Source organism: Oscarella lobularis, chromosome 1 (genome assembly GCF_947507565.1).
Source record: "Oscarella lobularis chromosome 1, ooOscLobu1.1, whole genome shotgun sequence".
NCBI classification, from domain to species: Eukaryota; Metazoa; Porifera; class Homoscleromorpha; order Homosclerophorida; family Oscarellidae; genus Oscarella; species Oscarella lobularis.
This window is the reverse complement of record NC_089175.1, coordinates 6375827-6403821: the sequence shown is the minus strand read 5'-3', so window position 1 is coordinate 6403821 and position 27995 is coordinate 6375827. Positions and strand designations below refer to the sequence as shown.

Sequence of the window (27995 nt, the reverse complement as noted above, 5' to 3'; positions counted from 1 at the left end):
GGATTCACAATCTGGGTTGGTCCGAATTGATAAGGTTAAGTGGAGATCGGGACCCCTTTCGGGGTAATCGCAATTCTACGCAAATCGAAAGATGATATCAGAACGCTGTCTTTGGAAAGTAATGTTACCAAAGGCGTAAAGGCTGTCGGAATGTAGAAGAAGCTCAATTAGCGCTGACATAAGCCGTTCTCTCATTCACTGCCCTCCCGCTTATCGAATTCTCCTCTTCCAGATTGTTGCGCTAATCTAAAACGGTTCTTTGTACAGGTCGAACGCATTTTTGGCTCGCGCTGGCTTGATAGCGCTCAAATTCGAAAGCCAAAATAGGGTTTGCCAAGCAGGCCCTTTCTCTCGAAACATTTTTCCCTTTTCCGTCCAGCACTCACTTATTCAATTGCCTTAAGCGTGGTGGCTGCATGCATCCCAGTCCAAACAGTCAATTTTTCTTTGAAGAAGTGCAGTGGCAAGAACGATGTAATTGGGGTCAAATCATTTCACCAAGTAGAGTCATATGCTGGCGCATGCATAGAAACTTCTAAATAGCCGTAATGAAACTTTTTTTAGCTGAGCGCCAAATCTACCACAGACAGTTTGCAAGAGCGGATTGCTAAAGAAAAGTGTCACCAAACACGTCTAGATATATGTGCTAACTAGGCAAACATGAACGTATGAACTGGATAGATGAGTTTGGCCTTCTGTGGAAAAGTGTTTTCCTGCAAGAGGCAGGCCATCACCGGAAGTGGTGATGTAAGCACGAAAGATCCCAACGCACTTCGACCTTATCGGTGGCAATGTGTTTGATAAGGATATTGATTGTCACGTTTGGATCCGCCGTGTATATAATTTCAAACACGATGTGCCTAACGTGCTCCTTTTCGAGCAGTTATTGTGTCTTCATCTCATCTCAAATCACTCCGGCAGTGTATTGAACCTTTTCACTACTACTATTTGTTTTGGAAGGTTCGCGTTTACAATAGTTCTCTTGTAGTCTTCTTTTTTCTCCGCAAGTCGCCCGGAATAAAGCTGGTAGGCAATTATGTATCGCCTTTCAGCTTTAGATATTATATTGTTTAGACTTTTTTGTGGTGATTCTCAACTATAGTATTGATGTCTACGTAAACCACCGTATCTCTCATGTATGTAAGCTCTTATAAAAGAGAGACGTGCAAATATCCTACGACAATTATATCATGGACAATGTCACTATCAATGGCATTTCCGAATCCTACTATTGACATCAAGCGCGAAACGAAAGGAGATTGATGCGTTTTTGTACTACGTCTCAATTGGAATGCAGGTATCCTAAAAACTAATTTAGTTAGCTATTACAATGAGGTTTAACGCTAGATAAACTGTCTATAGTGGTAAAAATCCAAGAGACGTAAATAATTATATAAGTATATACATACTACCCTAGTTTTCTTGATGACGTCGATAAGGGAATGTTCATTCACAGCAGATGCTACTAGTAGAAACGTTCCTAATCAGTTGCGACGAATAATTGCTAAGAAAATATCACTATTTCTTTCATGCTAATTCCTCCACCAGTGCGAGTCTCTTTCTCATCTCAATCATGGACGTAAGTAATATTTATTCATTAGTGTCAATGTCAGACGTTATGTGTGCTTCAGATCTGCTAGCTTGGCATGATTCGTCGGCAGATCGCACTCCAGCTGCTGTTTCCACGACGACGGATAGCGTTTGCTTGCAAACGTTGTCCACGACAAGGAACCGTTTGCGTTTTGCCTTGGCAACGACGACTGTGGGAATTGTGCATTGAAGGCGGCTATGCTTCGTTTTTTGTCGTTTAACTCCGTTACCATGGCAACAGATGTGTAAGGCATATTCTTCACACACAACCAAATTTTCTACAGGGTGACATTATTTCTTTTATTCAGAGGTCTGGTAGTAGTGCCGGCATCCCATCGCAAAAAAACTTGAGTTCAAACAACTGACGTCACATAACATTTTATCTTATCGACAATAAGTCTTCCCATGAGCCGTTTTCTCGAGATCATTACCGTGTCTTTTTAATTAGTTCCTCTATCGAAAGGGGTGAGATACACCTGCATCAGGTTGGCGTTGTCCGTCCGAGAAGAAAACGCCAAGCGAGACGTAGCGACAGGTATAAAAAACGTTTACACTTATTGCAGAAAAGGGAATAAAGTGTTTTAGTTCCAAATGGATTCTCTAACGATCTCGGTTTGTTTACAAAGCCATAAATTGTTTGTTATTGCTTCAGGTTAGAATTACATCGGAATTGACTTAGCCTATAAGCTCTCATTTTTCAATTTTCAGGTCTTTATGTTATGCGTGAGCTCGATCTCATGCAGGCCAAGGAGCTCTGGCACAAATGGAGAACATCAGGTTACATCCCGTGGCGAACAATCACCGTGGCAACGTCCCTACGTTTTCAACGTCGTGTCTCTACTCCCAAAGACCTCCGAGGCCAACGAGGTTTTTAAAGAGGCCGTACCTCTATAGCAGAGGCCGATAGAGTTGGCCTCCCCACTATGGCGAGACGCGGTGGGTCACAATAGCGGTCCCCTTGGATAAAAGGGTGGCGGACTCACATCCGAGGACGCTTCACTCCCAAGGCCGTCTCCGAGGCCAATCGAGGATAAAGAGGCCGCACCCCGTGTCTCGTGGGTCAACCGAGGCTCCGGGCTCCGTGTCCACCAGGGGGCGTGGGTGAATCGCCCCCCCTAGTAAAAAGACTCCGAGATGATATTTATTGTTATGCAACTTCCGGTTTACTTCCGGGTTTATTTAATAAATATAAACATGACTACAATTTTGGTTTTATCGCGGGCCTAGCTATAACGACGCGCGCGCGATACTCCCCACTTCCCTACGCCTATGCAAAACATACTCATGCAGTTAAAATGATACTGTACTACTACGACATGCAGTCTCCACGAACTGGTGACAGTGGACTTGCACGGCCGCTCAATCACCTGGGACCTTCAGCATCCAAGTGCTTATTCTTCGCTTCCGTTCCACTGCAAAATATAGCCGTGTTTTCAATTTCGGTAAGTTCCTTGAGCAGAATATCGGAGAGCTTGGCGGCATTAAACAGCGTCTCCTTCTGAAGAGTGGTCAAAGTCTGCCGCAAAGAAAAAAAAAACTAATATCAACCAAGTTTTAAAAAGGAGCGCACTCACTTCGTGAATCTTGCCTATGCTCTCGATGACAATTTGCGCCTCTTCGTACCGATAGTCGGACGTCTCGATAGCCTTGTAAGGCTTCGCCAAAGCGTCGAAAACCTCCTGAAGATAATCAGGCAAATCGTGCTTCGTCTCCTCGTAAACGCGTTTGCCAAACGCGTCCATGAACGACTTGACGGCATTAACGTTCTGCTCCTGTAAGCGATTGTGAAGCGATTCACTCATTTTAGCGTAACCTTAGAAACAAAGAAATCAAATCATGTGACGTGTACAATTAATAACAAAACATACCTTGTTTATTCAGCAGAAACTTTTTTCGCTGCCGCACTTCTGGCGATTCCGTCTCGTTCTTCCTTTGACAAAGACAATGCCTGCGACCGATTTGCTGCTTGCTTATCAAACGCTGCGAGAACGCGAGTTGTGTCGTTGAGAGCCGCCTTCAACTTAGCGCCGTTCCCCATCATAGTCTCGATAGCAGTCGCCGTTTCACGATTTTGAGTCGTGAAATTCGCGACGGAGCTCTTCCATTCGCCGTACGACGTTCGAATGACGTTCGGTATTCCGCGTATGAGTCCTTCTACCGCGTAAAAATGCTCGCACTTCTCTTCGTCCGTTTCTGCACGAAGAAAGAGAATTAAAGAATTCAAAATATTTTATACGTCACTTACTCAGCTCTTTGTGCAAGTTTTCGATTGTTAACAGCTTCCCGTTCTTCGGTATTGGATCAGCTATCGCTGGCATTGCATTCGCCTCCTCCGCTTTCTTTTCCCAGGCAACTAGCGCTTCCTTAAGTTGCGCCTCCCTCTGTTGCACCTCATCGGCAGTCAAACGTCTCTTCAATAGAGCTTCGAGTCATTGGGGAGGAATCGTTGGCAAGACGGGAATCGTTGGCATGACCGTGGGAATGAATCGTTTCGCTCGCAGTCGTACGCCGTCGCCCGGACGACGTATATACATGCGCGGAAAACGATGTCGATGACTGAACCCCGGCAACGGCGATTCAACGTCACGTCGTCGTCCCGTTATGCCGGGAAATATAGCATCGGCCATATCTAAAGCCATATCCTTTACACTCTTCAATCGGAGATTGAAACTCAGTTCGACGTCGTTCTCTCCGAGAAACGACACGACAATCTTTCCCATGAAATGCCCGTCGGAGACGAGTCCAATAAGAATATCTAATTCGATTTTTTTTATGTTTATCATTCCGCCCAGGCCCAGTTGAACGATAAAGCGCGCCGCGTCGCCCGCGCCTTTGAGAGTCGTTCTCAAATTGTTCATCGCCGAAAAGGCGACCGTATAGTCCGTTCTCGTCTCTTGGGCCAATTTTCCAAGAATGACCAAACCGTCGACGGTGGAGCTTATCGTTTTTTTCGCAGAGAAGTATAGCCGCCTTGCAAATTAAGTCCGGCTCTTTGGCGCAACAGAAGTCCCACGAGGGGCATCCAAGGCAAAAGAAAAAGAAATCACTGCAGCAGGATCTCCAGCTTGTACAACCGGTGCACTCTACGTAAAGAAAACGAGAGAATTAAAATAAAAATATAAATAATCAAGTATTTGACTTTTTCGTACTATCTGGACATGTTCCACATGGCTTTAGGTTCCCCACTTCTGCCAACTTATTCATATAGTCATCTTGAGCTTTGTTATAGTCGGCCATAGCGCTTTGAAAATTCGTCACAACGCCGCTCAGTTGTCGATCTGCTTCGTCGACTGCATCTTGTATAATTTGAAGAGTCTCCTCGCGAATTTTGTCGAGCCACTCGGTCGACAGCATGCCGTAGACGCGAAACGACGCCTCTTGCAACGAACCGTACGGCGCGTAGACCCTAAGCAGTGCATCGAAGAGAAATAAACGTCCACGAACGAAAAACAAGAAATACGAATCGGTGACTTGAAGAAAGATTTCCGCTTCGAGAAGACCGAAGAAGAGACTCACGTAACCGGCGGCGGTCACGTTGACTTTGGGACGAGGTGACATCGTGACGTCAGCAATCAAAAGGGGCCCCACCGAATGATCTTGACGCGATTTGTACATTTTGAAAACGCCGCTGCCGATGTCGAGCGGATCCATTTGAATGTCGATTTTTTATGCCTCGTGGAAGGGCCCACGTCGATGTAGGCGTTCAGACGCCAGCCGAGAATGTCGATCGTGCAATTGAGCACGAAACCGGCCGGTATTACGATTCCCGGGGGGTCGAATCTCGCGCGCGTCCACTGAAAAGGATGCGTTGAGTCCTCGCGGAAGTCCGCTCTCCGCTAGACGTCTCGGAAGAGACAGATCGATGTCGAAAGCTTCGAGGGAAGACTTTTTATCGTTACGGAACTGTAAAAATAATTTCGGCAAGTGGATCGATTCCGACATAGCATTTTCCAATGATTTCTCGCCCGCTGTCGATCTTTCCGAGGCGAATTTCTCCACCGATTTCAAATCCTACAACCGGCGCTCCGGGCTTGAGGGTTATAGAGATTCGAGCGTTGCCAAAAGCGAGAAAGTCAATTCCGAACGGTCTTTTCTAGATGCCATTCATTGTCATGCCCACCTCGAGACCTTGGAGGCCGGCCCGTAGTCAACCGGTAAACGATATAGGCGGATCGTCGAGTCGAAGAGTCGCTCTTATTCCAACGAACGTTTCCATGCCAATGGCAAATTCTAGTGCCGCCTCACTAAGAGTTAGCCCACTTCCTAATTGAATATCCGTTACGCCGGCCGTCAGAGAGAACTCCCGGAGAGAGGAAATAGTCGCTGAAATATGCAGCGTGGCGCCCGATCCCAGTGCGCCTTTAGCAAAGTCACAGAACGCGTCACCCATGCAATCGGCCGGAAAAGAGAAGGAAGCGACAATCGGCAGACCGCGTCGTATGGGAATTCGGCCTAGCGCTTCTCCCGCGAGAACGACGTCTTCCATGCTTCGAGATGCGATAATGAAGGCGACTTTCAACGATCGGTCCAAAAGCGATAAAGCTTTGACATTTTTACCAGTGAGCTTCTCTATGAGATCGGCTAGCTTTACTTCGTCGAATTCAAATTCAACGGCTAGAGCCGGTTTCGCTTCGCCGGCTTTGCGTTGAGAGCAACGCCCGTCCAATTGTTGACGCGTGGAAGTCCCGATAGTTGAATTTGAAATCCTCTCGCGCCTGTTCCGATAGGTATTTTGAATAAGGGATCAAGAATAGCGAAGTCCAACATCGACGCGCTCTCGAGTGCGCCGCGCAGTTCGGACGGCAAAAAATCGGCATTCAACTTGTCTATGATGCTTCGAATGCTAATCTCGTCTCCTCCTGTAAGGAGGAAGCCCTTCGGTTTGCGAAGACTTGACGGTGTTTGGCCCGGAAGCAAGGGAGGAAGAGGTGCCGGGTCGATGGAAATAGGAAAATCGCTAGACCCAAACTCCCAAAAGCCCTTTGCTTTGATTTCCTTTGTACGCCGTTTCGACAGAGTAATGTTGATGAAAATGGCTGGATTAATGATTCGCGCAATATTTGGTACGACTTCGAACGGTTCATTTAGGCGAAGTTCCACTGCAAAGCATAAACGATTTAGAAAACGATATAAATTCTGCAGGTTGGACTAGGCGATTGAACTCATTATGCAATTAACCAGTGTGCGGAGGTTTTCGATTTATGGCGTCTTCGACGTGACCCTTAGCTTATTCACTGACATTAAAAAGGCTAAAGGACCGCATTCGACATAGGAATATAAACATCGCCCATCCGCGACGCCATGTTTGTACTCCGTACAGCATCACCGGGACAACTTACGGCAATCTGTCTGCTGCATTCGGTCGCTTGTGCGCTCGATCCACTATTGACGTACAGACGGCAGCACCGGATCTTCAGACTCGTCAGAAGAGCACAACTTCCTTGAAAGGGGCCTCAGTTAGTTTCCCGTACACTTATGTCCCGTACCTTTTCTTTGTGTAATGCACAATCCGCGTTTTTCTGGGCAATCTCTGATTCAAAAAAGGCACTCGAGGAGAGAAAGCGCAGCCGAAACAAAATAAGTCTAATGCACTGAAGACACGTCCCTCAGTGAAGGCGCGAGCAGCGTGCGCTACTCGCTAAGCGAGGTTACAGGCCTGAGCATTGGCATAGACCTGGGCACAGACGATTCTACTAAATCAAAGCAAAAAACAGCTGGAACATGCGGACATCAGCATTAACATCAAAAGCGCACCAAAAAAGCTCTTCGTTTTCTAACGTTCAAGCTACGCTATCAAGCGAGTCTAAAGATTGACATTGTTTCATTCAAGGGTAGACAGCCACTCGACACATTGTAGCGCTCCACCGCCACAGTGGTACACATTGTCAGTGGAGTAGTGCCCAAATGAAGAAACTCGTTTATCTTTTCCGCCTTCTTTTTCTCCTCCTCTCCCGCTTTCATCAAACGTAGTGCTTTCGAGCTCAAGTCGCTAAAAGATCTACGCGGTAACTTCTCAAGCTCCTCGGCGCTCATCCGTGACAACATGTTGTGGACCTTGGCTCCTTCTGTGTAGCAGACTCTCCGGCCATTATCAAAAATTCGTCGGCGATTATTTGAGAAGAAGTTTGAGATAGCATTCCTATTCGAAGCGTTTTTCATTTCCCACTCTCCGAGCAATTTGTCAATGAACGCAATATGAAGCGGAAACTCCGGCGCATAGAAAGCGGAGTACGAACACATCGTCCCTCCGATGAGACAGCGCACCGATAGGTCCAAATTGACTCGCAGACTTCGCTCCAAATCGTCGATCCTATCAGCAGGTAAAGCGAGTAAACGAGCAATTTCAACCGGTCCCGGAAACGTCCCGGAAAACGCCCGCTCGACGCATCTTTCGCCTAGAAAGGTAAAGTCTTCGGCACGAAACGGTCCTGTTAGAACGCACGGCGGCTCGCCGACGCCGTCGCCTCCGAGCTGGTGATCGTCGTCGCCCCACGGGGACGAGGCGAAAGGATCCTGCCCGACGACACTCCAGTCCCAGTATGGCACTGTCACTCTGCAGTCGATCTCGCGTAGAAAGTTTTCGTATGCGATAAGGTAGTCCCGTTGCAGGGCAAGAAATATCTTTGGGTCAAACGGGTTGCCCATTGGTCCATTGCCTTTGTAGTACTTCCTACCATTTCGAAGAAAATTGTCGTACTTTCTTCTGTAGAGCGGGTGTGTCGAGACGTTAAGAACTGCTTGAATATAGCGTTTTCGCTCCTCGACGGTCATCGACGTGAATTCGGAGCGTTCGCGACAGCACGACCAACTGCTGTTCGTGCACGTGCACAGACGATTGCACGCGTCGCGTCGCTCTTCACCCTCGCTGCAGTTGGGGACGATTCGCTTGCAAGTTGGCACGAGATGATTCCACGTTCCGTTGATGCAACGTCGAATCGGTTGGCCGATTAGTTCGAAGCCGTCGTTGCATGAAAATGTTTCCTTCATTCCATATGTGCCTCTTTTTTTTAATTTTCCGTTTAGAAGCCGGTTATCGTCCATAAAGCATGTTCCTGAAAATGTAAGAAATCGGCTAAAGCGTTTTAGGCAATTGTAGCTGTTGTACTTGGAACGCATCGATGCTTCGACTCAGACCACTTCCTTGTTTGATTGTTGCATCTAATCACGGAACCTCCAGACAAGATATGATTCCAATCGCATGTGTATCGTGCTACAGATCCATATTCATACACTTCTGCATTTTGTATTCGACGTGGAGATGGGCAAGCTATAACGGAATTATTTCGAAAATTTTAAATATAAATTATGCCGTTTGTCTTGTTTAACCTGAACAATACGGTGCTATTCGCCTCCAATAATTTTGTACGCAATAATTTTGCGATGTTCCTATTAGTCGATAGCCTTTATTGCATGCATAATCTGCCCATAGAATATTCTTCCCGCGAATTTGAACGCGGCCATTTGGTGGATTAAATAGTTTAGGGCAACCTTATTAACAGATTTAGATTCTACCACTTGCATTAATTAATTATTGGTCTTTACGTGAGCAGAATGGTGCCTGGCCCATCCATTTCCTTGAGTCGTTCGAACATTTTCGCACCGATTCTCCGTACAGTGTGTAGGAGGCAATGCAGGAATAGGTTGCCAAAGAGTCGTTCACTAAAATTCGCCCATTTTTCAGATTTGGAAGAGACGGACACTCTGTAACAGGATGTTAAATATTAAATATTGATCGACTGTACAGCATCTCTACACCACCGTAAACCGGCTCTAATAGTACCCCACTATCGGTTTAGGAATTAATGTTTCAAAAGGTACTATGAATTAAATTAACGTTTTAAGGTGCCCATGAATTCAAGTAAGATTTTATCACTCTAGAATAAAAACCGCCCGTAGATTAAAAGAAAATTTAAGGATTTAGGAGTACTTTTAGAGCCAGTAGACTACTGCATGTATACGGTATCTATACCTAAAGAGCACGACGATTCGGAGGGATGCCACTGATTGCGCAAAGTGTTGCATCGGCGTTTGCCTCTTCCTATCAGCCTGAAGCCGCTGTCGCAACTGTATGTTGCCACATAAAGGCCTCGTCTCGGAGACGCAACGGCAACTGAACCATTAGGCGGATTAGAAGGAGAGCGACATGTTGCGTTTTCTTCTTTATCAGCGCTATCGTGGATGACTTTCTCATTGTCCGTTTCCGACGCATCGCCGTCTTGTACTCCTGACCCAGACATCTGAACAGAACTTGAAGTGCTCTCTTCTCCTGACCCAGACATCTGGCCAGAACTTGAAGTGCTGTCTTTTTCTACAAATTAATTAACTATAAACATTACAGTCATCATTTGTTTGCCAACGCTTTACCGGGTGCACAAACTGGTGTAGAACCCCTCCATCGGCCGGAAACAGGGTCGCACGTTGTTCTATTTGTTGATCCCAGTACAGAAAAGCCCTGGTTGCAGAGATATATGGCTTTGTTTTCTTTCTCAATAACTCTGCCATTTGGAGGAGCAATAGGAACTGAGCAGCCTTTAACGTAGAAAAAAACAATGCCTTGAATAGCTTATGTGACATATGCAAATACGTACGAGTGCACCAGGGCTTCTGACCGTCCCAGTAATAGTAATAGGACCAGACCCGCTTTTTGCAGTATTGCTTTCTTTCATTTGCAAGCCGGTAGCCAGAGTAGCAACTATATTCTGCAACCGACCCATTGATTCTCACGTCTCCGTTTTTTATACTTAGTGCGCTTCTAGAACAACCTACAGAAATTTCTTTTATCAACATTTAGCAAAATGAGCTCTTTATCTCTCTACCCAAAACACAGCTTGGGGCTTGTTGAGACCAATTTCCTGATACGCATTTTACTGAACGCATGCCAACAAGTTTGTGCCCAGGGTTGCAAAGATATATGGCTTCGTTTTCTTTCTCAATAACTCTGCCATTCAAGGGGGCAATAGGAACTGAGCAGCCTTTAACGTAGAGAAAAGTCAATGCTTTGAATAGCTTAGGTGACATAGGCAAATACGTACGAGTGCACCAGGGCTTCGGACCGTCCCATTGATAGGACCTGGTCCACTTTCTTCTACAGTATTGCTTTCTTTCATTAACAAGCCGGTAGCCAGAGTAGCAACTATATTCTGCAACCGACCCATTGATTCTCACGTACCCGTTTCTTATACTCAGTGGTCTCGTAGAACAACCTATAGAAAATTCTTGCATCAACATTCAGCAAAATAGACTCTTTATTTCTCTACCCAAAACACAAAATGAAGCCTGTCGAGACCATTTTCCTGACACGCATTTTACTGAACCCCAGCCAAAGAGTTTGTGCCCTGAGCCGCATGAGTAGATGGCCCACGAACCTCGTACAACAACTGAGCCCCAAAGCGGAGCTTTGGGCAAAGGGCATGCTGTAGAGATATAGCAAGTAGTTTGGTTTAACAGTTAAAAGTGACACGCTCACAAAGCTCGCACTGTGGGGGCGAGTTTGACCAGCGGCCCGTAGTAATATCAGGGATAGAGAAGGTAATATTGCATAGCAGAGTAGACGGCCCCTTCAACTTATATCCGTCATTGCACGAGTAGTTGACACGATGCTGAAAAACTCTAACAATTCCATTTTTTAGATGTTCGCTAACAGAATGACAGCCTAGCAGTTCCTATGCAAATTTAATTTATCTTCGTATTTCCAGGTGCACTTACGGAGCGCGAAGCATTTTGGAATATAACCGCCGGTCCAACTTGTAAAATAAGATGTGCTGATGCAAAGTCTGTTTGCATTTCCTTGAAGCGAAAAGCCAGGTCGACAAGTGTAAGTTGCCTTGACATTTGCGCCGACTAATGAATATGACACCTGCCCATCAAGAGGAGCTCGTAAGAGGTAGCATCGTTTGTAAACGTAGCCTGCCATAAACAATAAATAATCAACGACAAACTCATTCAGTGAATGCATGCAGAGTACCTCTGAGGCCTAAATATTTGCATGACGGATCTGATCCTGACCATTCGCCTGTTGTCTCGTTGCAGTATCGCACCTCGTTTCCCACGAGAATAGATTCTTCCCGGCAGCGATAGGTGACTCGAAGATTTCGCTCACTGACTGAACCATATGAAGGAGGATATGGACGACGACATGCTACAAAAACAGCCATTTAATTAACAAATAGAGTGCAACCTTTTTTTTCCAGTCTTACGAGAACAGGCGGGAAACGGTTCTGACCAATTTGTCTGCAATTCGGTGTAAAAGAACGACGAACGGCAGTGAATTTCAGCAGCGCCAATAAGCCTATAACCAGGACGGCAACGAAATCGAATAAACGTTCCCATAAAAGTTCCGAAACCATTCGTTATGTTGAGGGTAGGTGAAGAGCATCCTGAAGAAAAACGATTTGACATAAAGTCTCATATGCGGAATTAATTAATACCAAAAACACAACTTGATGCAGATCCACTCCATTGGCCAGTTGTCACGTTGCAAATACGAACAGTAAAATTTCCTTCGGGTTTATAGCCACTGCTGCAGCGATATATTGCTCGGATTCCTTGCGTAAACACAATTCCATTTTCTATATTTTCAAGTTGCGGACAAGCTGCATAAACAAAAAAATTGTTCTGAAGAAACCAATCAAACAACTTCGAAATTGAGTTGCGTACCATGCGAACATTGAGGACGCAAACCCGACCATAGAGCCGTATTCCTGTTGCAGATTTGCAACGTGTCTCCAATCAACTTATAGCCGATGTTGCAAGAGTAGCGGGTGACAAGTTTATCCGACGACACAGTCACGACTCCATTCTTGAAAGCTCTTGACAAAGGGTAACAATCTACAAACGGAGCCACGTATTATACATATTACAAGGTAATAAAACGCACATTCGCAACTAGGAGCATCTCCTGACCACCTTGCAAAGAAAAACCAGCGGCTGCACGTTCGGTACGAATATCCAATAAGCTTCAAAGGCGCTTTACACGTGTAGGTTGCTTTAAGCGTTTCCAAGTAAAGCGAGTAGATCACGTTTCCGTTCTCAGGATTAGTGAGAACGCCGCAGGCTGCATACATATATAAACCCAATTTCATTATCTCTGTTTCACTTCTTGAAATCTTACTCGCATAAACGCAAGACGGGTTTGACCCGGACCACATTCCGGATTTGTTGCACGTTCGAATTGGGTTTCCCACGAGAACGTAACTCGCGGCGCACGAATATCGAACTTCAAAAAGTTCAAATAAAGGCTTTATTACTCGTCCGTTTTGAGGGGAGGCAAGCTTAGGACAGGCTGCAGAAAATGCAACGTATAAAACGTACTATATCTTAATTAAATGATTAAATTCACAAGGAAGGCACGTTGGGCTTGAGCCTGTCCACTGATCCGACTCACTCACGCAATATCTGACGTATCTCCCTTTTAGAAGGTATCCCTCATTACACCGGTACGTCGCAGTTGCTCGTCTGGAAGAAACGGTCACCAGCCCGTCGGCTGGATCACTCAGCGCCAAATCACAAGCTTATACACAAAAGGTTCGACGACCAGTAAAGTTAGATTTTTAAATTACCAAATTTGCAGGACGGAAAATTTCCGCTCCATTCGCCTGTAGTAGTGTTGCACCGTCGATAATCAGATCCCTCCAACTTGTGACCTCTGTTGCAGGTAAAATTAACTTGGAACCCATCTGAGGATACGATGGCATGTCCGTTGTAAAGACTAAGACGCATAGGTCGACATTCTAAACAAAAGACAATTTCCTTTTTTTTCGGAAACGCGTTCAAGAAGTTGTACAGTCACACCAGCGCAAGATGGAGTTGCGTCCGACCACCAGTATCTATTGCAAGTTCGGATCGGGGTGCCAAACAAGTGAAGTCCCTCGTTGCACGTGTACTCCGCTCGGAGCGTCGCATTGTTGAAGTGTACGTGCCCTTTTGGCGGATGATGAAGGTCGTAGCAACCTGTTTAATTAAATCAACTACTATATGTTCTATAGGAGAGTTCCTAAGAGTGTGTCGTTCCTAGCTTAATGCACGTTGGGGGAGACGTCCAAGATTTCGATGCACCTTTGCAGGTGATCGTCCTATTTCCTATCATGACGTGACGGGGTTCGCATCTGTACTCTGCTACGAGTTCTCTTTCCTCTACCAAAAACCCTCTATCTATTTCTGGAGGCACAGGGCAAGCTAAAGATAGAATAACACAAATTTTTTTATGTACAATGAAAGACTTACGTGAACACCATACAGACGGACCAGACCAATGCGCTTGAGCGGTTTCGTTTTGGAAGCAAGTTCGATTGCTTCTGCCGATCAGCCTGAAGCCGTCATCGCACTGATAATTCGCTCTGTTGCCCGAAAGGTACAGAGTGCCGTTTTCTGGTGGAACCAGCCAAGCGCAATATCCTAAAATCGAATTTTAGCATTTGCCAATATCCAAATTTTTACAGTATCATGCATCGATTTAATTGTACGTTTTTCGCATTTGGGCGGATCGTTTGACCAACGTGGAAGTCCTGACCACGAATGCCAACAATCTAACGTCGGCGAACCCAATAGGACGTAACCTTCAGAAGAATTACACGAAAACTTTGCAGTGTTTCCAACAAAGCGGACATTGCCGTTCACAGGACGAGACGGTCTTCTACAAACTATAAAGCAAGAGAAAAATTACCATAACATGTTTTACAGTTAGAAGAGGATATACAGAAAGAAAGGCCCGAAGTTGCGGTGAGAAGCAAAAGAAAAGCGGTAGCTGACATAACCAGTTTCGATTTCCTTTCAGCCAGTCCTTTGTTCTATGAAAGAAAGACTATATGGAAAAGAGCTCTAAAAATAAGCTGAACTCTATAGCACCGCGTTCCAGCCTATACAGCCATGCAACGAGAAGACGATCGATCTCAGTTGAATATATATATTCTTCGCTTGTGCTAAGCAATTGCACCGTTTGTTCTTACCTAGGTTACAGCCTGAAGTTGACGTTCGACGTACTACCAAGATCAGCAAGAATTGGACTGGAGTAACTCGGAGTGACCCCGAACTTGACTCAAGGAAAACTGACGGCTGAGTTAGACAAAGGGCCGATATACATACAGTACTCTGTGCATTTCGTAATCACGCCGAAGGCAGGTTCAAGACAAATCTGATCCGGAAGTTTCGTTTTCAATCATACGTGCAAGTTCAGTTTCTATATACCTAGACATCGCAAGACGATTTCCCAGACCATGAACTGAAATTTTGTCTACACAGGCACCTTTCCCCGTTCTGAAGAGAATAAGACTGCTCTCTGGAACGAGAATCGACGTTGTTTCAAAAGATACTTGAGCAGGAAAGCCTAAGGAGGTGGAGACCCATAGCTCAAAAGAGACGTACATCTTGACGAACAGTCGGTTAGAAGGACCTACTACATGCCGCGTCTAAGTGAAGTCAAAGAAAACTCCCGGAGAGAGGAAATGGTCGCTGAAATTTGCAGTGCACCTTTAGCAAAGTCACAGAACGTGTCACCCATGCAATCGGCCGGAAACGAGAAGGAAGCGACAATAGGACAGACCGCGTCGTACGGGAACTTTAGCGAGCACTTCACTCGCGAGAACGACGTACGTCTTCCATGCTTTGAGATGCGATAATGAAAGCGACTTTCAACGATCGGTCCAAAAGCGATAGAGCTTTGACATTCTTACCGGTGAGCTTCTCTATGAGATCGGCGTTGAGATCGATTCCGATCATGGGCGACGCTTCGATGAACGGCACGACTTGATTTCTTCGAAATCCATGCTTCCGCCGCTGCGAAGGCCGTGGACGATCTGCTGCATTCACGTTGCGCCCGATTTGATCGGCGTTGCGATGATTACGTCGGTCGAACGAGGTTGAAGGTGGTGAGCGCCGTTGCGCGAGCTTCCGGGCTTAGGTGCGAGTCAGGGCGAGTTGAATTGCCTCCGGTGAATCCCTAGTAACGACTTTAGAGGCATCCATCGCGAGCAGAGGTGAGGAATTAGGAAGGCTGACGTCACGTGATACAAACTAATCCGGGATCGGTTTATGACGTTTTTCGCACGATCGACGTGTAAGCGCAACACAAAAAGAAAAGAAGTTTGTCGTTTTCTAACTTTCAAGGAATACAGTTACGCTATTTCAAGCAAGCCCAAATTTTTGATATCGTTAATAATCTAGGTTATAGAGCTGCTCGACATATTATAGTCCTAAGGCCGCAATAACATTTACTATCTAGCAACACCACAAAATACACAAAAATCCCGACAACTAAATGAAACGCGAGACAGCATGATATGTAGTGTGATTCACTGAATAATGTGTGCTGTTGCATGCGAATGCAATGAATTCTCTGTGCTAGATCTATACGACCTATACTGCAAGTAGGATTGTCGACTCAGAAGAAAGTTATATGACTGATTTTGAGTTTCAAGCAGGAATATCGTTCTTACCGGTATCGCCAGTATCGTCCGCTTCTTTTGCCAAATTCAAATCCTCTGCACTGATATTCACGAAAGTGACTGGACTCTGAGACGGCAATTTCTTTTCCTTCCTCTTCTTCTTCTTCTTCCTTTCTTCCACCTCCTCGCGCTCTTTCTGTAGAACCTCCACGTTCGTATTGCCCTTCTGACCGCTCGGCGCTGACGGAACGTCACCACCACTCATATCGACGCAAGCGTCCTTGGATTGAGGCAAGAAAGCTTTTTCCATAATCATTGGATCCAACGTGCTAGAAGGAGTGAAAGATCTCATCGGTGTGTAATCGTCTTGAATGGGCTGCTTTGACCTAATATTTATATAAGACGCAGGAGAGTCGGCGCGAACTGCACTTTGATATGAAAATTTCTTTTTCGGCTGCTCACTCCCTTTCTGGAAGTCCACCGCGTACGCATTACGCTCCTGACCGCTCGACGCCGAAGGAACGTTGCCGCCACTTACCCCACTCTCGGTTTAGGAATTAATATTTCAAAAGGTACTATGAATTAAATTAATGTTTTAAGGTGCCCATGAATTAAAGTAAGATTTTACCACTCTACAATAAAAACCGCCCGTAGATTAAAAGAAAATTTAAGGCCTTAGCAGTACTTTTAGAGCCAGTACTGCATGTATGCGGTATCTATACCTGAAGAGCACGACGATTCGGAGGGATGCCACTGATTGCGCAAAGTGTTGCATCGGCGTTTGCCTCTTCCTATCAGCCTGAAGCTGCTGTCGCAACTGTATGTTAATTGCCACATAAAAGCCTCGTCTCGGAGACGCCACGGCAACTGAACCATTAGGCGGATTAGAAGGCAAGCGGCATGTTGCGTTTTCTTCTTTATCAACGCTATCGTGGATGCCTTTCTCATTGTCCGTTTCCGACGCATCGCCGTCTTGTACTCCTGACCCAGACATCTGAACAGAACTTGAAGTGCTCTCTTCTCCTGACCCAGACATCTGGCCAGAACTTGAAGTGCTGTCTTTTTCTACAAATTAACTATAAACGTTACAGTCATCATTTGTTTGCCAACGCTTTACCGAGTGCACAAAATGGTGTAGAACCCCTCCATCTTCCGGAAACAGTGTCGCACGTTCTTCTATTTGTTGATCCCAGTACAGAAAAGCCCTGGTTGCAAAGATAAATGGCTTCGTTTTCCTTCTCAATAACTCTGCCATTCAAGGAAGCAATAGGAACTGAGCAGCCTTTAACGTAGAGAAACATCAATGCTTTGAATAGCTTAGGTGACATATGCGAATACGTACGAGTGCACCAGGGCTTCCGACCGTCCCAGTGATAGAACCAGATCAACTTTCTGCAGTATTGCTTTCCTTCATTAACAAGCCGGTAGCCAGAGTAGCAACTATACTCTGCAACCGACCCATTGATTTTCACGTCTCCGTTTCTTATACTCAGTGCGCTCCTAGAACAACCTATAGAAAATTCTTGCATCAACATTCAGCAAAATAGACTCTTTATTTCTCTACCCAAAACACAAAATGAAGCCTGTCGAGACCATTTTCCTGACACGCATTTTATTGAACGCCAGCCAAAGAGTTCGTGCCCTGAGCTGCATGAGTAGATGGCCCACGAACCTCGTACAACAGCTGAGCCCCAAAGCGGAGCTTTGGGCGAAGGACATGCTGTAGAGATAGCAAGTAGTTTGGTTTAACAGTTAAAAGTGGCACGCTCACAATGCACGCACTGTGGGGGCGAGTTTGACCAGCGGCCCGTAGTAATATCGCATAGCAGAGTAGACGGCCCCTTCAACTTATATCGGTCATTGCACGAGTAGCTGACACGATGCTGAAAAATTCTACGAATGATTCCATTTTTTAGATGTTCACTAACAGAACAGCTTAAGAAGTTCCAATGCAAATTTATCTTCATATTGCCAGGTGCATTTACGAAGCGTGAAGCATTTTTGGGTAAAACCGCCGCTCCAATGTGAATAATAAGTCGATGTGCTCACGCAAAGTCTGTTTGCATTTCCTTGAAGCGAAAAGCCAGGTCGACAAGTGTAAGTTGCCTTGACATTTGCGCCGACTAATGAATATGACACCTGCCCATCAAGAGGAGCTCGTAAGCGGAAGCATCGTTTGTGAACGTAGCCTAACACAACAATAAATGATCAACGAGCAACTCATTCAGTGAATGCATGCAGAGTACCTTCGAGGCCTAAATATTTGCACGACGGATCTGATCCTGACCATTCGCCTGTTGTCTCGTTGCAGTATCGCACCTCGTTTCCCACCAGAATAGATTCTTCCCGACAGCGATACGTGACTTGAAGATTTTGCTCACTGACTGAACCATTTGAAGGAGGATATGGACGACGACATGCTACAAAAACAAGCCATTACAAATAGAGTGCAACCTTTTTTTTCCAGTCTTACGAGAACAGGCGGGAAACGGTTCTGACCACTTTGTCTGCAATTCGGTGTAAAGGAACGACGAACGGCAGTGAATTTCAGCAGCGCCAACAAGCCTATAACCAGGACGGCAACGAAATCGAATAAACGTTCCCATGAAAGTTCCAAAACCGTTCGTTATGTTGGGGGTAAGTGAAGAGCATCCTGAAGAAAAACTATTTGAGATAAAGTCTCCAATGCGGAATTAATTAATACCAAAAACACAACTTAGTGCAGATCCACTCCATTGGCCAGTTGTCACGTTGCAAATACGAACGGTAAAATTTCCTTTGGGTTTATAGCCACTGCTGCACATTGCTCGGATTCCTTGCGTAAACACAGTTCCATTTTCTGTATTTTCAAGTTGCGGGCAAGCTGCATAAAGAAAAAATGTACTGAAGAAACCAATGAAATAATTTCGACAATGAACTGCTTACCGTGCAAACATCGAGGACGCACACCCGACCATAGAGCCGTAGTCCTGTTGCAGATTTGCAACGTGTTTCCGATCAACTTATAGCCGCTGTTGCAAGCGTAGCGGGTGACAAGTTTATCCGAAGATACAGTCACGACTCCGTTGTTGAAAGCTCTTGACAGAGGGTAACAATCTACAAAAGAAAGTTAACAGCGTATATTATATATATTACAAGGTCATAAAACTCACATTCGCAACTAGGAGCATCTCCTGACCACCTTGAAGAGAAGACCGAGCGACTGCACGTTCGGTTCGAATATCCAATAAGCTTCAAAGGCGCTTTACACGTGTAAGTTGCTTTCAGCGTTCCCAAGAAAAGAGAGTAGATCACGTTTCCATTCTCAGGACGAGTAAGATTGCCGCAGCCTGCATATAAACCCAATTTCATTATCTCTTAATTAAACCGATTATTCTCCTTGCAATCGTACGCGAATAAACGCAAGACGGGGGTGACCCAGTCCACAATCCGGATTCGTTGCACGTTCGAATTGGGTTTCCGACGGGAACGTATCTCGCGTCGCACGAATATTGAACTTCAAATGAATGCTCTTCAGCTCGTCCGTTTCGAGGCGAGGCAATCTTACGACAGGCTGCAGGCAATAAGACGTAAAACACACTATTTTCAATTAAACTGGGAAGAATTTTTACGGTATCCCTGATTGCACCAGGACGTCGCAATTTCTAGTCTGAGAGAAACGGTCACTTTCCCATTGTCTGGATGACTCAGCGCGAAATCACAAGCTTATACACAAAAGGTTCGACGACAATTCAAGTTACATTTATAAATTACCAAATTTGCAGGACGGAAAAGTTCCGCTCCATTCGCCTGTAGTAATGTTGCACCGTCGATAATCAGATCCCTCCAACTTGTAACCTCTGTAGCAGGTAAAAATAACTTCGAACCCATCTGAGGATACAATGGCATGTCCGTTGTAAAGACTAAGGCGCATAGGTCGACATTCTAAACAAAAGACAATTTGTTTTTGGAAACGCGTTCAATAAGTTGTACAGTCACACCAGCGCAAGATGGAGTTGCGCCCGACCACCAGTATCTATGGCAAGTTCGGATCGGGGTGCCAAACAGGTGAAGTCCCTCGTTGCACGTGTACTCCGCTCGGAGCGTCGAATTGTTGAAGTGTACGTGCCCTTTGTGCGGATGACGAAGATCGTAGCAACCTGTTTATATGTTCTATAGGAGAGTTCCTAAGAGTGTGTCGTTCCTAGCTTAATGCACGTTGGTGGAGACGTCCAAGATTTCGATGCACCTTTGCAAGTGATTGTCCTATTTCCTATCATGGCGTGACGGGGCTCGCATCTGTACTCGGCTACAAGTCCTGCTTCCTTTACCAAAAAACCTCTATCTACCTCTGGAGGCGCAGGGCAAGCTATAGAGATAGAGTAACACAAAATGTTCTATGCACAATAACAGTGCTCAACACTGCATGAAAGCCTTACGCAAACACCATACAGACGAACCAGACCACTGCGCTCGAGCGGTTTCGTTCCGGAAGCAAGTTCGATTGCTTGGCCCGATCCGCCTGAAGCCGTTATCACACTGATAATGCGCTCTATTGCCCGAAAGGTACAGAGTGCCGTTTTCAGGTGGAACCAGCCAAGCGCAATATCCTAAAATCGAATTTTAATACAAAATTGTGCATCGATTCAATTGTACGTTTTTCGCATTTGGGCGGATCGCCTAACCACGTTGACGGTCGCCCCCGCGATCGCCAACAATGTAACGTCGGTGAACCCGATAGGACGTAACCTTCTGAAGAATTACATGAGAACATTGCAGTGTCTCCAACAATGCGAACATTGCCGTTCACTGGACGAGACAGTCTTCTACAAGCTATAAAGCAAGAGAAAAATTACCATAGCCTGCTTTACAGTTAGAAGAGGATATACGGAAAGAAAAGCCCGAAGTTGCGGTGATGAGGAAAAGAAAAGCGGTAGCTGACATAACCAGTTTCGATTTCCTTTCAGTCCTTTGTTCCATGAAACAATGACTATATAAATAAAAATATGCTGTACTCTAAAGCATCGCGTTCCAGACTACATCCATGCAACGAGAAGACGATCGATCTCACTTTTAGAAGTCTTCGTCGCTTGTGCTGCATGGTCAGATCATTATTACAGTACTGTACCTAGCAATGTAACCGTTTGTTCTTACTGAAAATAGTCAGGTTGCCCCCTGAAGTTAATTGACGCCCGACGTACGGCGAGAATTGGACTTGAAGTGACTCGGAGTGCCCTCGAACTTGACTCAAGGAAAACTGACGGCTGACTTTGACAAAGGGTCGATACATACAGTACCTGTGCATTACGCAATCACGCCAAGAGGGCAGGTTCAGGACAAATCTGATCAGGAAGTTTCGCTTTTGATCATATGTGCAACTTCAGTTTCTATAACTATACATAGACATCGCAAGACCAGACAATTAACTGAAATTTTTGTCTACACAGGCACTTTGGCGATTTGAAGAGAATGAGACTGCTCTCTGAAACGAGAATCGACGTTGTTTCAAAAGACACTTGAGCAGGAAAGCCTAAGGTGGTGGAGTAGCTCAAAAGGAAACGTACATCTTGACGAACAGTCGGCTGGAAGGCATAGTCTACATTTGTGCTCCTACTACATGCTGCGTTTAAGTAGCCTACTAAGGCAGTCAGAATGACCGATATGTCAGCTTTCTGTTAGATGACGAGAGACAAGGAGCCTCATGACTACTAAGGAGAAGACGATAAATAGTAGACGTATTAATTAGTGTGCTCGCCGTTTGAAAAAGACAAAAAAAGGAAAGGATGCACACCCTAAATAAAATATATAATAACGATTCCTATATATTTTTCTTTAGGGTTATTAGAAAAGTATATATATGCGCTCAGAAACGATCGAGAAAGCCTCGACTTTCACGCAGCAAAATGAAGCTGACAAAGAGCGGCAGATGAATACTGAGGAGAAAGGAACACAAACATTAAATGTATGATAATGAATGAACACGGTCAGATTGATCGTTGCCTGACAATTAACGGCATCTTCGACGTGATATAAGCTTACCTACCCTCTTTAGTACGCTAAGGAGCAGCATTCGATCTAGGAACATGAACGTCGCCCATCGGACGCCATGTACTTCCTACTACAGCCTCACTAGGACAACTTACGGGAATCTCTCCAGCAGATTTCCGTCGATTGTGTGCTCGATACCCTGTTGACATGAAGACGACAGTCGTGGAACTTTAGGCTCGCTAGAAAACGCATTGTTCTTGAAAGGGGCCCCAGTTGGTTACCCCGTATATACCGTCCCGTACGTCTTTCTCTGTGCTTGTTCAGAATCCGCGTTTTTCTCGACAATCTGTGCTTCAACACAGGCGCTGGGTTGGCTCAGCAATAGGGAGAAGACAACAAAGAGGTTCCCTAAAGACTAGCACCCGGAAGAAAGTCAACACGTTATAGAAGCACTCCCAACTAAAGACTGGTACTTTTAATTTCTGAGCCAAGTGGTTGCCATGCATCTTAATTAGCCAGTTGCTCTACTAATTAGGTGTGTGCCACTTTTGACAGACGTACACGTATTCGAACATTCAGACACTTGATCAGAATTATTCAACGACGAACGATACTGTCTGATAAGAAGACCAGAACAAATTCCTACGACTACTATTTTCGAATCCAGTCGAGTTGGCTGATTGCGGTCACGACCGCCTGATTGTGTAGAGCGAGGGTGGTTCTGCCCTTATACCGTACAACTTGATGTCGAATCAGCTCATCTATTGCTTCTTTTGCTTCGTCGTACGGCAGGCCTGTGTCCATATCATAGACACTTTGTCCATTGTTGTTTCGAAACAATGATAGAATTATGTAACGTTGAAACACACGTTTACTTGGCTCGTCTTTTGCCGGACAACGCAACAAATCGAGAGAGTGTAGACCAGACTTGCCGTGTAAATTCAAAAATTTCGATCGAACGTCTTCATAAGACCGCGGCTGTGAATCAAGCGTGTCTTCGTCGCGAGCCATTTGAACTAAATTCCTCATTAGTCCGACACGCCCGCCAGTGAGCTCAGAGAAAGCCTTCTCGACTGGGACGTTCGAATCCTTTAGATTCTTTGTCAGGTACTCCTTTGCTTTGTCATCAGCAACGTCGTCGAGAAAGAATACCCTCATTTTAGTATTGAAAGAAGGGTTCTTATTAAACATTTCTAGAGCAGCTCCCGAAGAGTCGACAAAGATGATTCGTATATTGTGCATGTCTGCAAACGCTCGGGCTTTCTCTTCGAGCCAGAGCAACTGCTTCAACCCAACGTCTCCATCTGGCTGGTATCTCGAAACGAGTTGATCGACGTTGTCTATGACGATAGTGGTGCATCGCTCGTCCTTTTGTTCTCTAGCCGCAAATTTTCGAGCGAACTTCGGTAGAGCGAGGAAAATTTGCCTGAAAGCGACGAGCGGATTTGACGATAGATCGTTCCTCAAGGCAGCAAGAAAAGATTGAAGAGACAGATACCTGGGCTTGAGAACGTCAGTGAGGTCGAGAGCGCGTGCCAGCTCGTGAGCTATAGGCTCTTGCCCCAAGGCAGCTACGCAGATGATTCCGGGAACGTTTTCGTTAGCTAGTTCCGCTACAGCTTCATGAAGCAAGTAAGTCTTTCCGGAGCATGAAGGACCAGTCAAAACAGTAAAGGTTCCGTCCGGTGCTTCTTGTAGGTGTTTCTTGAGGTTATTCTTCAGTTCGGACCTGTCAATTTTTCTTACGTCATCGTTTTCGTACAAATGAGCATGCAGACTTGATGACGTTGAAGAGCCCGTAACAGAAGTGCCTTTTGAATAACGGTAAACAATGACGCCGCCGCCAATGATTGCAGCAAAAGCAGAAAGCCCCCAAGGAATCAAAGGCACACCTCGATGCGCCAATTGACTGAGTTTGTCAACTTTCGTCTCTTGCACCCGAGGGGCTTGTTGCTTCAATGGCGGGGGAGGGTCTTTCGGCGCTTCCGTTCTTCTCTCACAAAATAATCTGATCCTTCGCGACAAAGGATAGCGCCTGCGAAACAATAATTAAACGTTCACCTATGGGTGTTGAAGTGACTGCATGTACCAAGATCGAAGACAAAATGCTGTCCGGTTCATGAAGAGAGCAAATCAAACGCAGAGTAGAATAATCTGGAGAAGAAACGTTAACTCCAATTAACCAATCAATCCTCAGTCTATCAGAGGCCACTATATAAGCAGAGATAGATAACGCACGTGCAGTACGAAACTGATCGCACATTAGCGCTAGCTCTGCTTCAAATGAAACAATGCCTCCCTCATGCAGTGACTATACCGAACAAATATTCGAGGGTACAGTTTGAGCACTGTGAGCCGTATTGCACTCGCATCGTTTCACCACGTGGTTTCACTCACCGCTGGCTCGTTGTTTTTGATGTTCAAGCAAGCCGCTCGTACAGACGTCGTTGTACACTCGCCGCGCGTTGCTGAAAAAGTGAGGCACAGCAAGCAAGCAAACGATGACAAATCGACGATGCAAGGCAACGATGACTAATGCATGACAAATCGATGATTCAACCAGACTAATTGATTGCAGAGTGAGAACAGGCGCTCCACCTATGATTCATCGACGAGTCATACAGTGTCTAGTACTGTCTACCGTCCTTCAAGCAAACAGCGTCTATTGAGAACGCTTCGCTTTATATTAGCATATATGAACGGGACGTCTCTTTTTATTCGCCAAACTGGGTAAGCTGTTTCTACGTACTCGAGCTTAGTATTATTCCTGAGTCGATTGGCCTCTAGGCGTTTACTTCATCCTCTTTGTAAAGGGATTCGACTGCTGTCGAGAAGCCCTTCGTCTGCGGAACCGATGTCAAAGTCATCGATTGCGCTAGCTCTGACCACTACACTTGGCTGCGGCGCAATTGCCTACAGTTGGCTTTATCCGGGAAAACTGCATCCGACGTTTTCACTTCTCCTATCTAAAGAGCGCACCGCTGGTGCCCCAGATACAATCGATCGATCCAAAGAAAAAGATTGGCTCAAGACGGTGCTCACGAGTCGTCTAGACGAATATTTTCTCCTCTTCACCGGTCCCCCCTGCTCGGGTAAAACGTCGCTGATGCACGAAGCAGTAACAGAATTAGCCAAGAAACACAACGTTCCTGGAATCATCTGCGTCACGGCGACAAGGGAAGAGCCGATAGCAGAAACAATAGGAAGAGCTCTCGGTTTGAGCAAATCAAAGTGTCTCACGCTCAAACAGGTTCTCGAAAACGTTTCTCCAGAGAGTGGTCCAACTTTAGACCCTTTACATATTTTCAGCGAGTGCTTGCCCGTTACCAATATCGTCATTGACAATGCTAACGCTCTACTACCAGAAACAGAAAAGGAGGAAGATCGCTTTCGTGATCTTATGAGGGCTGTTCAACGTCACGCTACTAGTGTTCGACTGATCTTCATAGATTCGACTGGCAAAGCTAAAGATGTCATGGGCAGGTTCTACGAGTGTAGGGACATGAAAACAATCTATTCTGAAGATGTATCGGAGCTCGAAGCAAAAGCGTTTTTGAAAAGGAATTTAGAGAATACCAACGTTTCACCCGAGAAGGCGTTTTTTGAGCTAACCGGCTGTCGATTGGGTCTTTTGAGAAAGTTAGTTGAAATGGCTCATGGAAAAGACGAACTTGATCGTTCGAAACTGCCCTCCTATGAGGAAGTCAGAAAAAAATTTTTGGATTGTCATGGCAGGCCCGACCTCTTCGCTTCTGGCATACTGCATTCCCCAGGTGAACGTGAAACTTCTGAGCAGAAGTGGAAGCGAAATATTATTAGCTCTCTGCTTCGCAACGAGAGAACAATAGGCCGGGAAAGCTTGTGGAGCGACGGATGTGTAAAAGCAATCCAAGAGTTGCAGAAAAACAACGTAATTCAGGAAGTGGGCTGGTGGAAGTTTGCGTTTTACAGCCCAGCTGTAATGACAGCGGCAGAAGAACTTTGCTGGATATAGAACCTTAGCATAATTGCTATATTTTCTTTGTCTCGCGTATGTCGAAAGCCCAATGTACTACAGCTACTGTAGTAAATTACCCAATCAGTTTCACTCACTCAGACTAGATCATCGCACTCACGTAGTCATGACATTATTTCGTTACTCATTCACGGCTCCCCACCCGAGACTACGTCAGCGCACTGACGTAAAGATGACCCAGCTATAGATTGCATCATAGGCGCCGCGCCAGCTAATCTACTAGTAGACTCACTCTCTCTGAGCGCTGTCACTGTCCAAAGACTACAGCAGAACTCCGGACGAATATTAAAAAGGTTTTAGCGCAATTGAGTTGTCGACACATCAGTACAGGCAACCCTAGGCTCAGAGCGTCTAAACAGAGAGAGCTAGACTACAAAACCTTGTCAAACACTACTTGGGCGCTCGCGGAAAAGTTGAGAGCAGACTATTGCAGTAAAAATCGTGCAAGCAGTGCCTATTTCCCGTCAGGGTACTGCACAGTAGTCGCTTCGCAGAACAATAACGACGGCATAATTAGTCATCGCATACGAGCACGTGCGTGCAATGTATGGGCGATAACATTCTAACTGACTATATACCTGTCTTTTTGCAGCTTGAATTCGCAGCAAAAACTCTATACTACGTCTAAAGCCAAAGCAGATCATGAATAGCTCAATGCTTCTTCGAGCCTGGTACAGTAACTCGACGATGCTAACATTTAATTGAAATTCTGTCTGAACAGGCGCTTCCCTATTCTGAATAGAATGAGACTGTTCACCAAAACGAGAACCAACGTTGTTTCAAAAGATACTCGAGAACGAAAGCTCAAGGTGCTAGAGACCGAAAAATACGCACATCATGAAAAACAGTCGTTTCGACTGCCGAGTCCATCAAAGCTGTCATTCGCCTTTGCTTTCACGGCTTTTCTGGGTGGCTCAGCCTATGCTTATAAGTACTCAGCCAGAAAAAGAGTTCAAGAAAAATTCAATTCGACGTTTTCATATCCGCGCGATCATTCGGCAAGATTTAGAACCGGCGCGATCGACCGAACAGAAGAAAAAGAAAAATTAAAAAATCTTTTGAAAGAAGCACCCGACGGCACGTTTACCGTTCTATCTGGTACTGACTACTCGGGAAAGACGATCTTGATTCACAGCGCCATAACAGAACTGGCAAAAGAGAACGTTCCTGGAATAGTGTGTGTATCTTGTTGCGGTGACGACTTGCCAAGCAACTTGGCAGGTGCTCTCGATCTGAATAACAAGGCTTTTCTCGATCACAAATACCTATCACTTCAAGAACCCGCAAAAGTCCCAAACTATGGACCTCTCTCTTCTAACAGGCTTGTCGCTCTAAAGCAAATCCTTCACGTTCTGCCCGACTTCGCTCAACGGTTCGCTGTAAAAGGACAAAGTCGATCGCGAGTCACCACAATCGTCATTGACGACGCTCATTACCTTGTTAACAACAGTTCGCGTTATCGAGGCGTTGGAACACAGATGCTGCTGTTGCTAGAAGAGAAAGCGAAAGAATTCGCAGACAAGTACAATATTCGTTTAATTTTCGTCGATTCGTCGGGAGTCGTTCTAAAAGTCTTGAATCAAAGCAGTGCCAAGACGAAGATGAAAGTCGTCTTCTTTGAAGACGTTGCTAAAGACAAAGCAATAACCTATCTAAAAGAAAATTTGAAAAATACCAACGTTCCAGCGGAGAAAGCATTCGCCGAGCTCACTGGTGGCCGTATCAGCCTTTTAAAAAATCTAATTAAAATGGCTAATGAGGAATGCAATGGACTTTCGTACGAGGAAATTCGATCCAAATTCATTGGAAGAGAAAGGTACAGAACAGAGGGCAACCCACATTATATCTCGGCATGGTTCCCTCCAAGTCCGTATGACACTCCAAAAACAAAATTTCAGCAGGAAGTCATTCGTTCTCTGTATCGAAACAAATATCGAGTGGAACTCTACGACATACCCTGTAGCCTTCCTTTTAGGGAAATGGAAGAAGCAATAGATGAAATGGTGGAGAAGAGGTTGATACGGTTTGTGGGCAAGGGGACCATT

At 45.4% G+C, this 27995-nt stretch overlaps 3 protein-coding genes and 1 long non-coding RNA gene across 9 annotated transcripts; 1 reads left to right on the top strand and 3 right to left on the bottom strand.

The window, feature by feature from the left end:
* The first annotated feature begins 19 nt into the window (after nucleotides 1-19).
* Nucleotides 20-2786, top strand: LOC136190830 (uncharacterized). Of its 2 annotated transcripts, XR_010670630.1 has the most exons (8): nucleotides 20-501; nucleotides 565-1026; nucleotides 1075-1297; nucleotides 1457-1579; nucleotides 1632-1835; nucleotides 1899-2125; nucleotides 2176-2242; nucleotides 2299-2786. It is a non-coding gene; the product is annotated as an uncharacterized lncRNA (long non-coding RNA). The 2 variants fall into 2 exon arrangements; XR_010670629.1 differs by having other exon boundaries at nucleotides 1075-1579.
* Nucleotides 2749-7057, bottom strand: LOC136190817 (uncharacterized). 2 transcript variants are annotated; one of them, XM_065979098.1, is made up of 6 exons: nucleotides 6930-7057; nucleotides 4740-6689; nucleotides 3836-4673; nucleotides 3459-3783; nucleotides 3165-3403; nucleotides 2749-3106 (listed from the first exon to the last, which is right to left on the bottom strand). In XM_065979098.1, the coding sequence occupies exons 5-6, from the start codon at nucleotides 3390-3392 to the stop codon at nucleotides 2954-2956; spliced, it is 381 nt and encodes a 126-aa protein (XP_065835170.1). In that variant the 5' UTR covers nucleotides 3393-3403; nucleotides 3459-3783; nucleotides 3836-4673; nucleotides 4740-6689; nucleotides 6930-7057; the 3' UTR covers nucleotides 2749-2953. Both variants share the same exon structure in this region; 1 of them encodes a protein (XP_065835170.1).
* A 143-nt stretch (nucleotides 7058-7200) lies between these two features.
* LOC136187269 (sushi, von Willebrand factor type A, EGF and pentraxin domain-containing protein 1-like) lies at nucleotides 7201-15582 on the bottom strand. 3 transcript variants are annotated; one of them, XM_065974852.1, is made up of 28 exons: nucleotides 15258-15582; nucleotides 14831-14911; nucleotides 14535-14772; nucleotides 14285-14375; nucleotides 14052-14228; nucleotides 13813-13983; nucleotides 13602-13764; nucleotides 13381-13541; nucleotides 13149-13319; nucleotides 12929-13099; nucleotides 12701-12871; nucleotides 12467-12643; nucleotides 12247-12417; nucleotides 12018-12182; nucleotides 11787-11966; nucleotides 11555-11728; nucleotides 11296-11496; nucleotides 11057-11242; nucleotides 10848-11003; nucleotides 10623-10793; nucleotides 10407-10562; nucleotides 10179-10352; nucleotides 9955-10119; nucleotides 9560-9898; nucleotides 9133-9291; nucleotides 8917-9078; nucleotides 8696-8857; nucleotides 7201-8642 (listed from the first exon to the last, which is right to left on the bottom strand). In XM_065974852.1, the coding sequence occupies exons 4-28, from the start codon at nucleotides 14337-14339 to the stop codon at nucleotides 7384-7386; spliced, it is 5397 nt and encodes a 1798-aa protein (XP_065830924.1). In that variant the 5' UTR covers nucleotides 14340-14375; nucleotides 14535-14772; nucleotides 14831-14911; nucleotides 15258-15582; the 3' UTR covers nucleotides 7201-7383. The 3 variants fall into 3 exon arrangements, with proteins under 3 accessions (XP_065830924.1, XP_065830931.1, XP_065830915.1); XM_065974859.1 differs by lacking the exon at nucleotides 15258-15582 and having other exon boundaries at nucleotides 14535-14719; nucleotides 14831-14993; XM_065974843.1 differs by lacking the exon at nucleotides 15258-15582 and having other exon boundaries at nucleotides 14535-14993.
* A 159-nt stretch (nucleotides 15583-15741) lies between these two features.
* LOC136187292 (CUB and sushi domain-containing protein 1-like) lies at nucleotides 15742-21244 on the bottom strand. Of its 2 annotated transcripts, none has more exons than XM_065974870.1 (19): nucleotides 21102-21244; nucleotides 21019-21042; nucleotides 20837-20937; nucleotides 20604-20780; nucleotides 20387-20557; nucleotides 19949-20316; nucleotides 19722-19892; nucleotides 19580-19672; nucleotides 19360-19521; nucleotides 19121-19297; nucleotides 18894-19064; nucleotides 18673-18831; nucleotides 18442-18621; nucleotides 18215-18388; nucleotides 17740-18157; nucleotides 17533-17688; nucleotides 17311-17478; nucleotides 17086-17250; nucleotides 15742-17033 (listed from the first exon to the last, which is right to left on the bottom strand). In XM_065974870.1, exons 7-15 carry the CDS (start codon nucleotides 19879-19881, stop codon nucleotides 17892-17894), a joined length of 1542 nt encoding a protein of 513 aa, XP_065830942.1. In that variant the 5' UTR covers nucleotides 19882-19892; nucleotides 19949-20316; nucleotides 20387-20557; nucleotides 20604-20780; nucleotides 20837-20937; nucleotides 21019-21042; nucleotides 21102-21244; the 3' UTR covers nucleotides 15742-17033; nucleotides 17086-17250; nucleotides 17311-17478; nucleotides 17533-17688; nucleotides 17740-17891. The 2 variants fall into 2 exon arrangements, with proteins under 2 accessions (XP_065830942.1, XP_065830950.1); XM_065974878.1 differs by having other exon boundaries at nucleotides 17751-18157.
* Between the last annotated feature and the right edge of the window lie 6751 nt (nucleotides 21245-27995).

Bases quoted from the DNA above. Each gene is read 5' to 3' on its own strand.
- LOC136187292 (XM_065974870.1), bottom strand. From the start codon at position 19,881: ATGCGCCTTAGTCTTTACAACGGACATGCCATTGTATCCTCAGATGGG. The intron at 19,522-19,579 runs GTAAAAATTCTT...TATTGCCTGCAG, and splicing joins CTGGTGCAATCAGGGATACC to CCTGTCGTAAGATTGCCTCG. The intron at 18,158-18,214 runs GTACTCTGCATG...TTGTTGTGTTAG, and splicing joins CAAATATTTAGGCCTCGAAG to GCTACGTTCACAAACGATGC.
- LOC136190817 (XM_065979098.1), bottom strand. From the start codon at position 3,392: ATGAGTGAATCGCTTCACAATCGCTTACAGGAGCAGAACGTTAATGCC. The intron at 3,107-3,164 runs GTGAGTGCGCTC...TCTTTGCGGCAG, and splicing joins GCATAGGCAAGATTCACGAA to ACTTTGACCACTCTTCAGAA.
- LOC136187269 (XM_065974852.1), bottom strand. From the start codon at position 14,339: ATGTCAGCTACCGCTTTTCTTTTGCTTCTCACCGCAACTTCGGGCCTT. The intron at 13,765-13,812 runs GTAAGTCTTTCA...TTCTATCTTTAG, and splicing joins TCCGTCTGTATGGTGTTCAC to CTTGCCCTGTGCCTCCAGAA. The intron at 12,644-12,700 runs GTAAGATTTCAA...ATATGTATGCAG, and splicing joins CCCGTCTTGCGTTTATGCGA to CCTGCGGCGTTCTCACTAAT.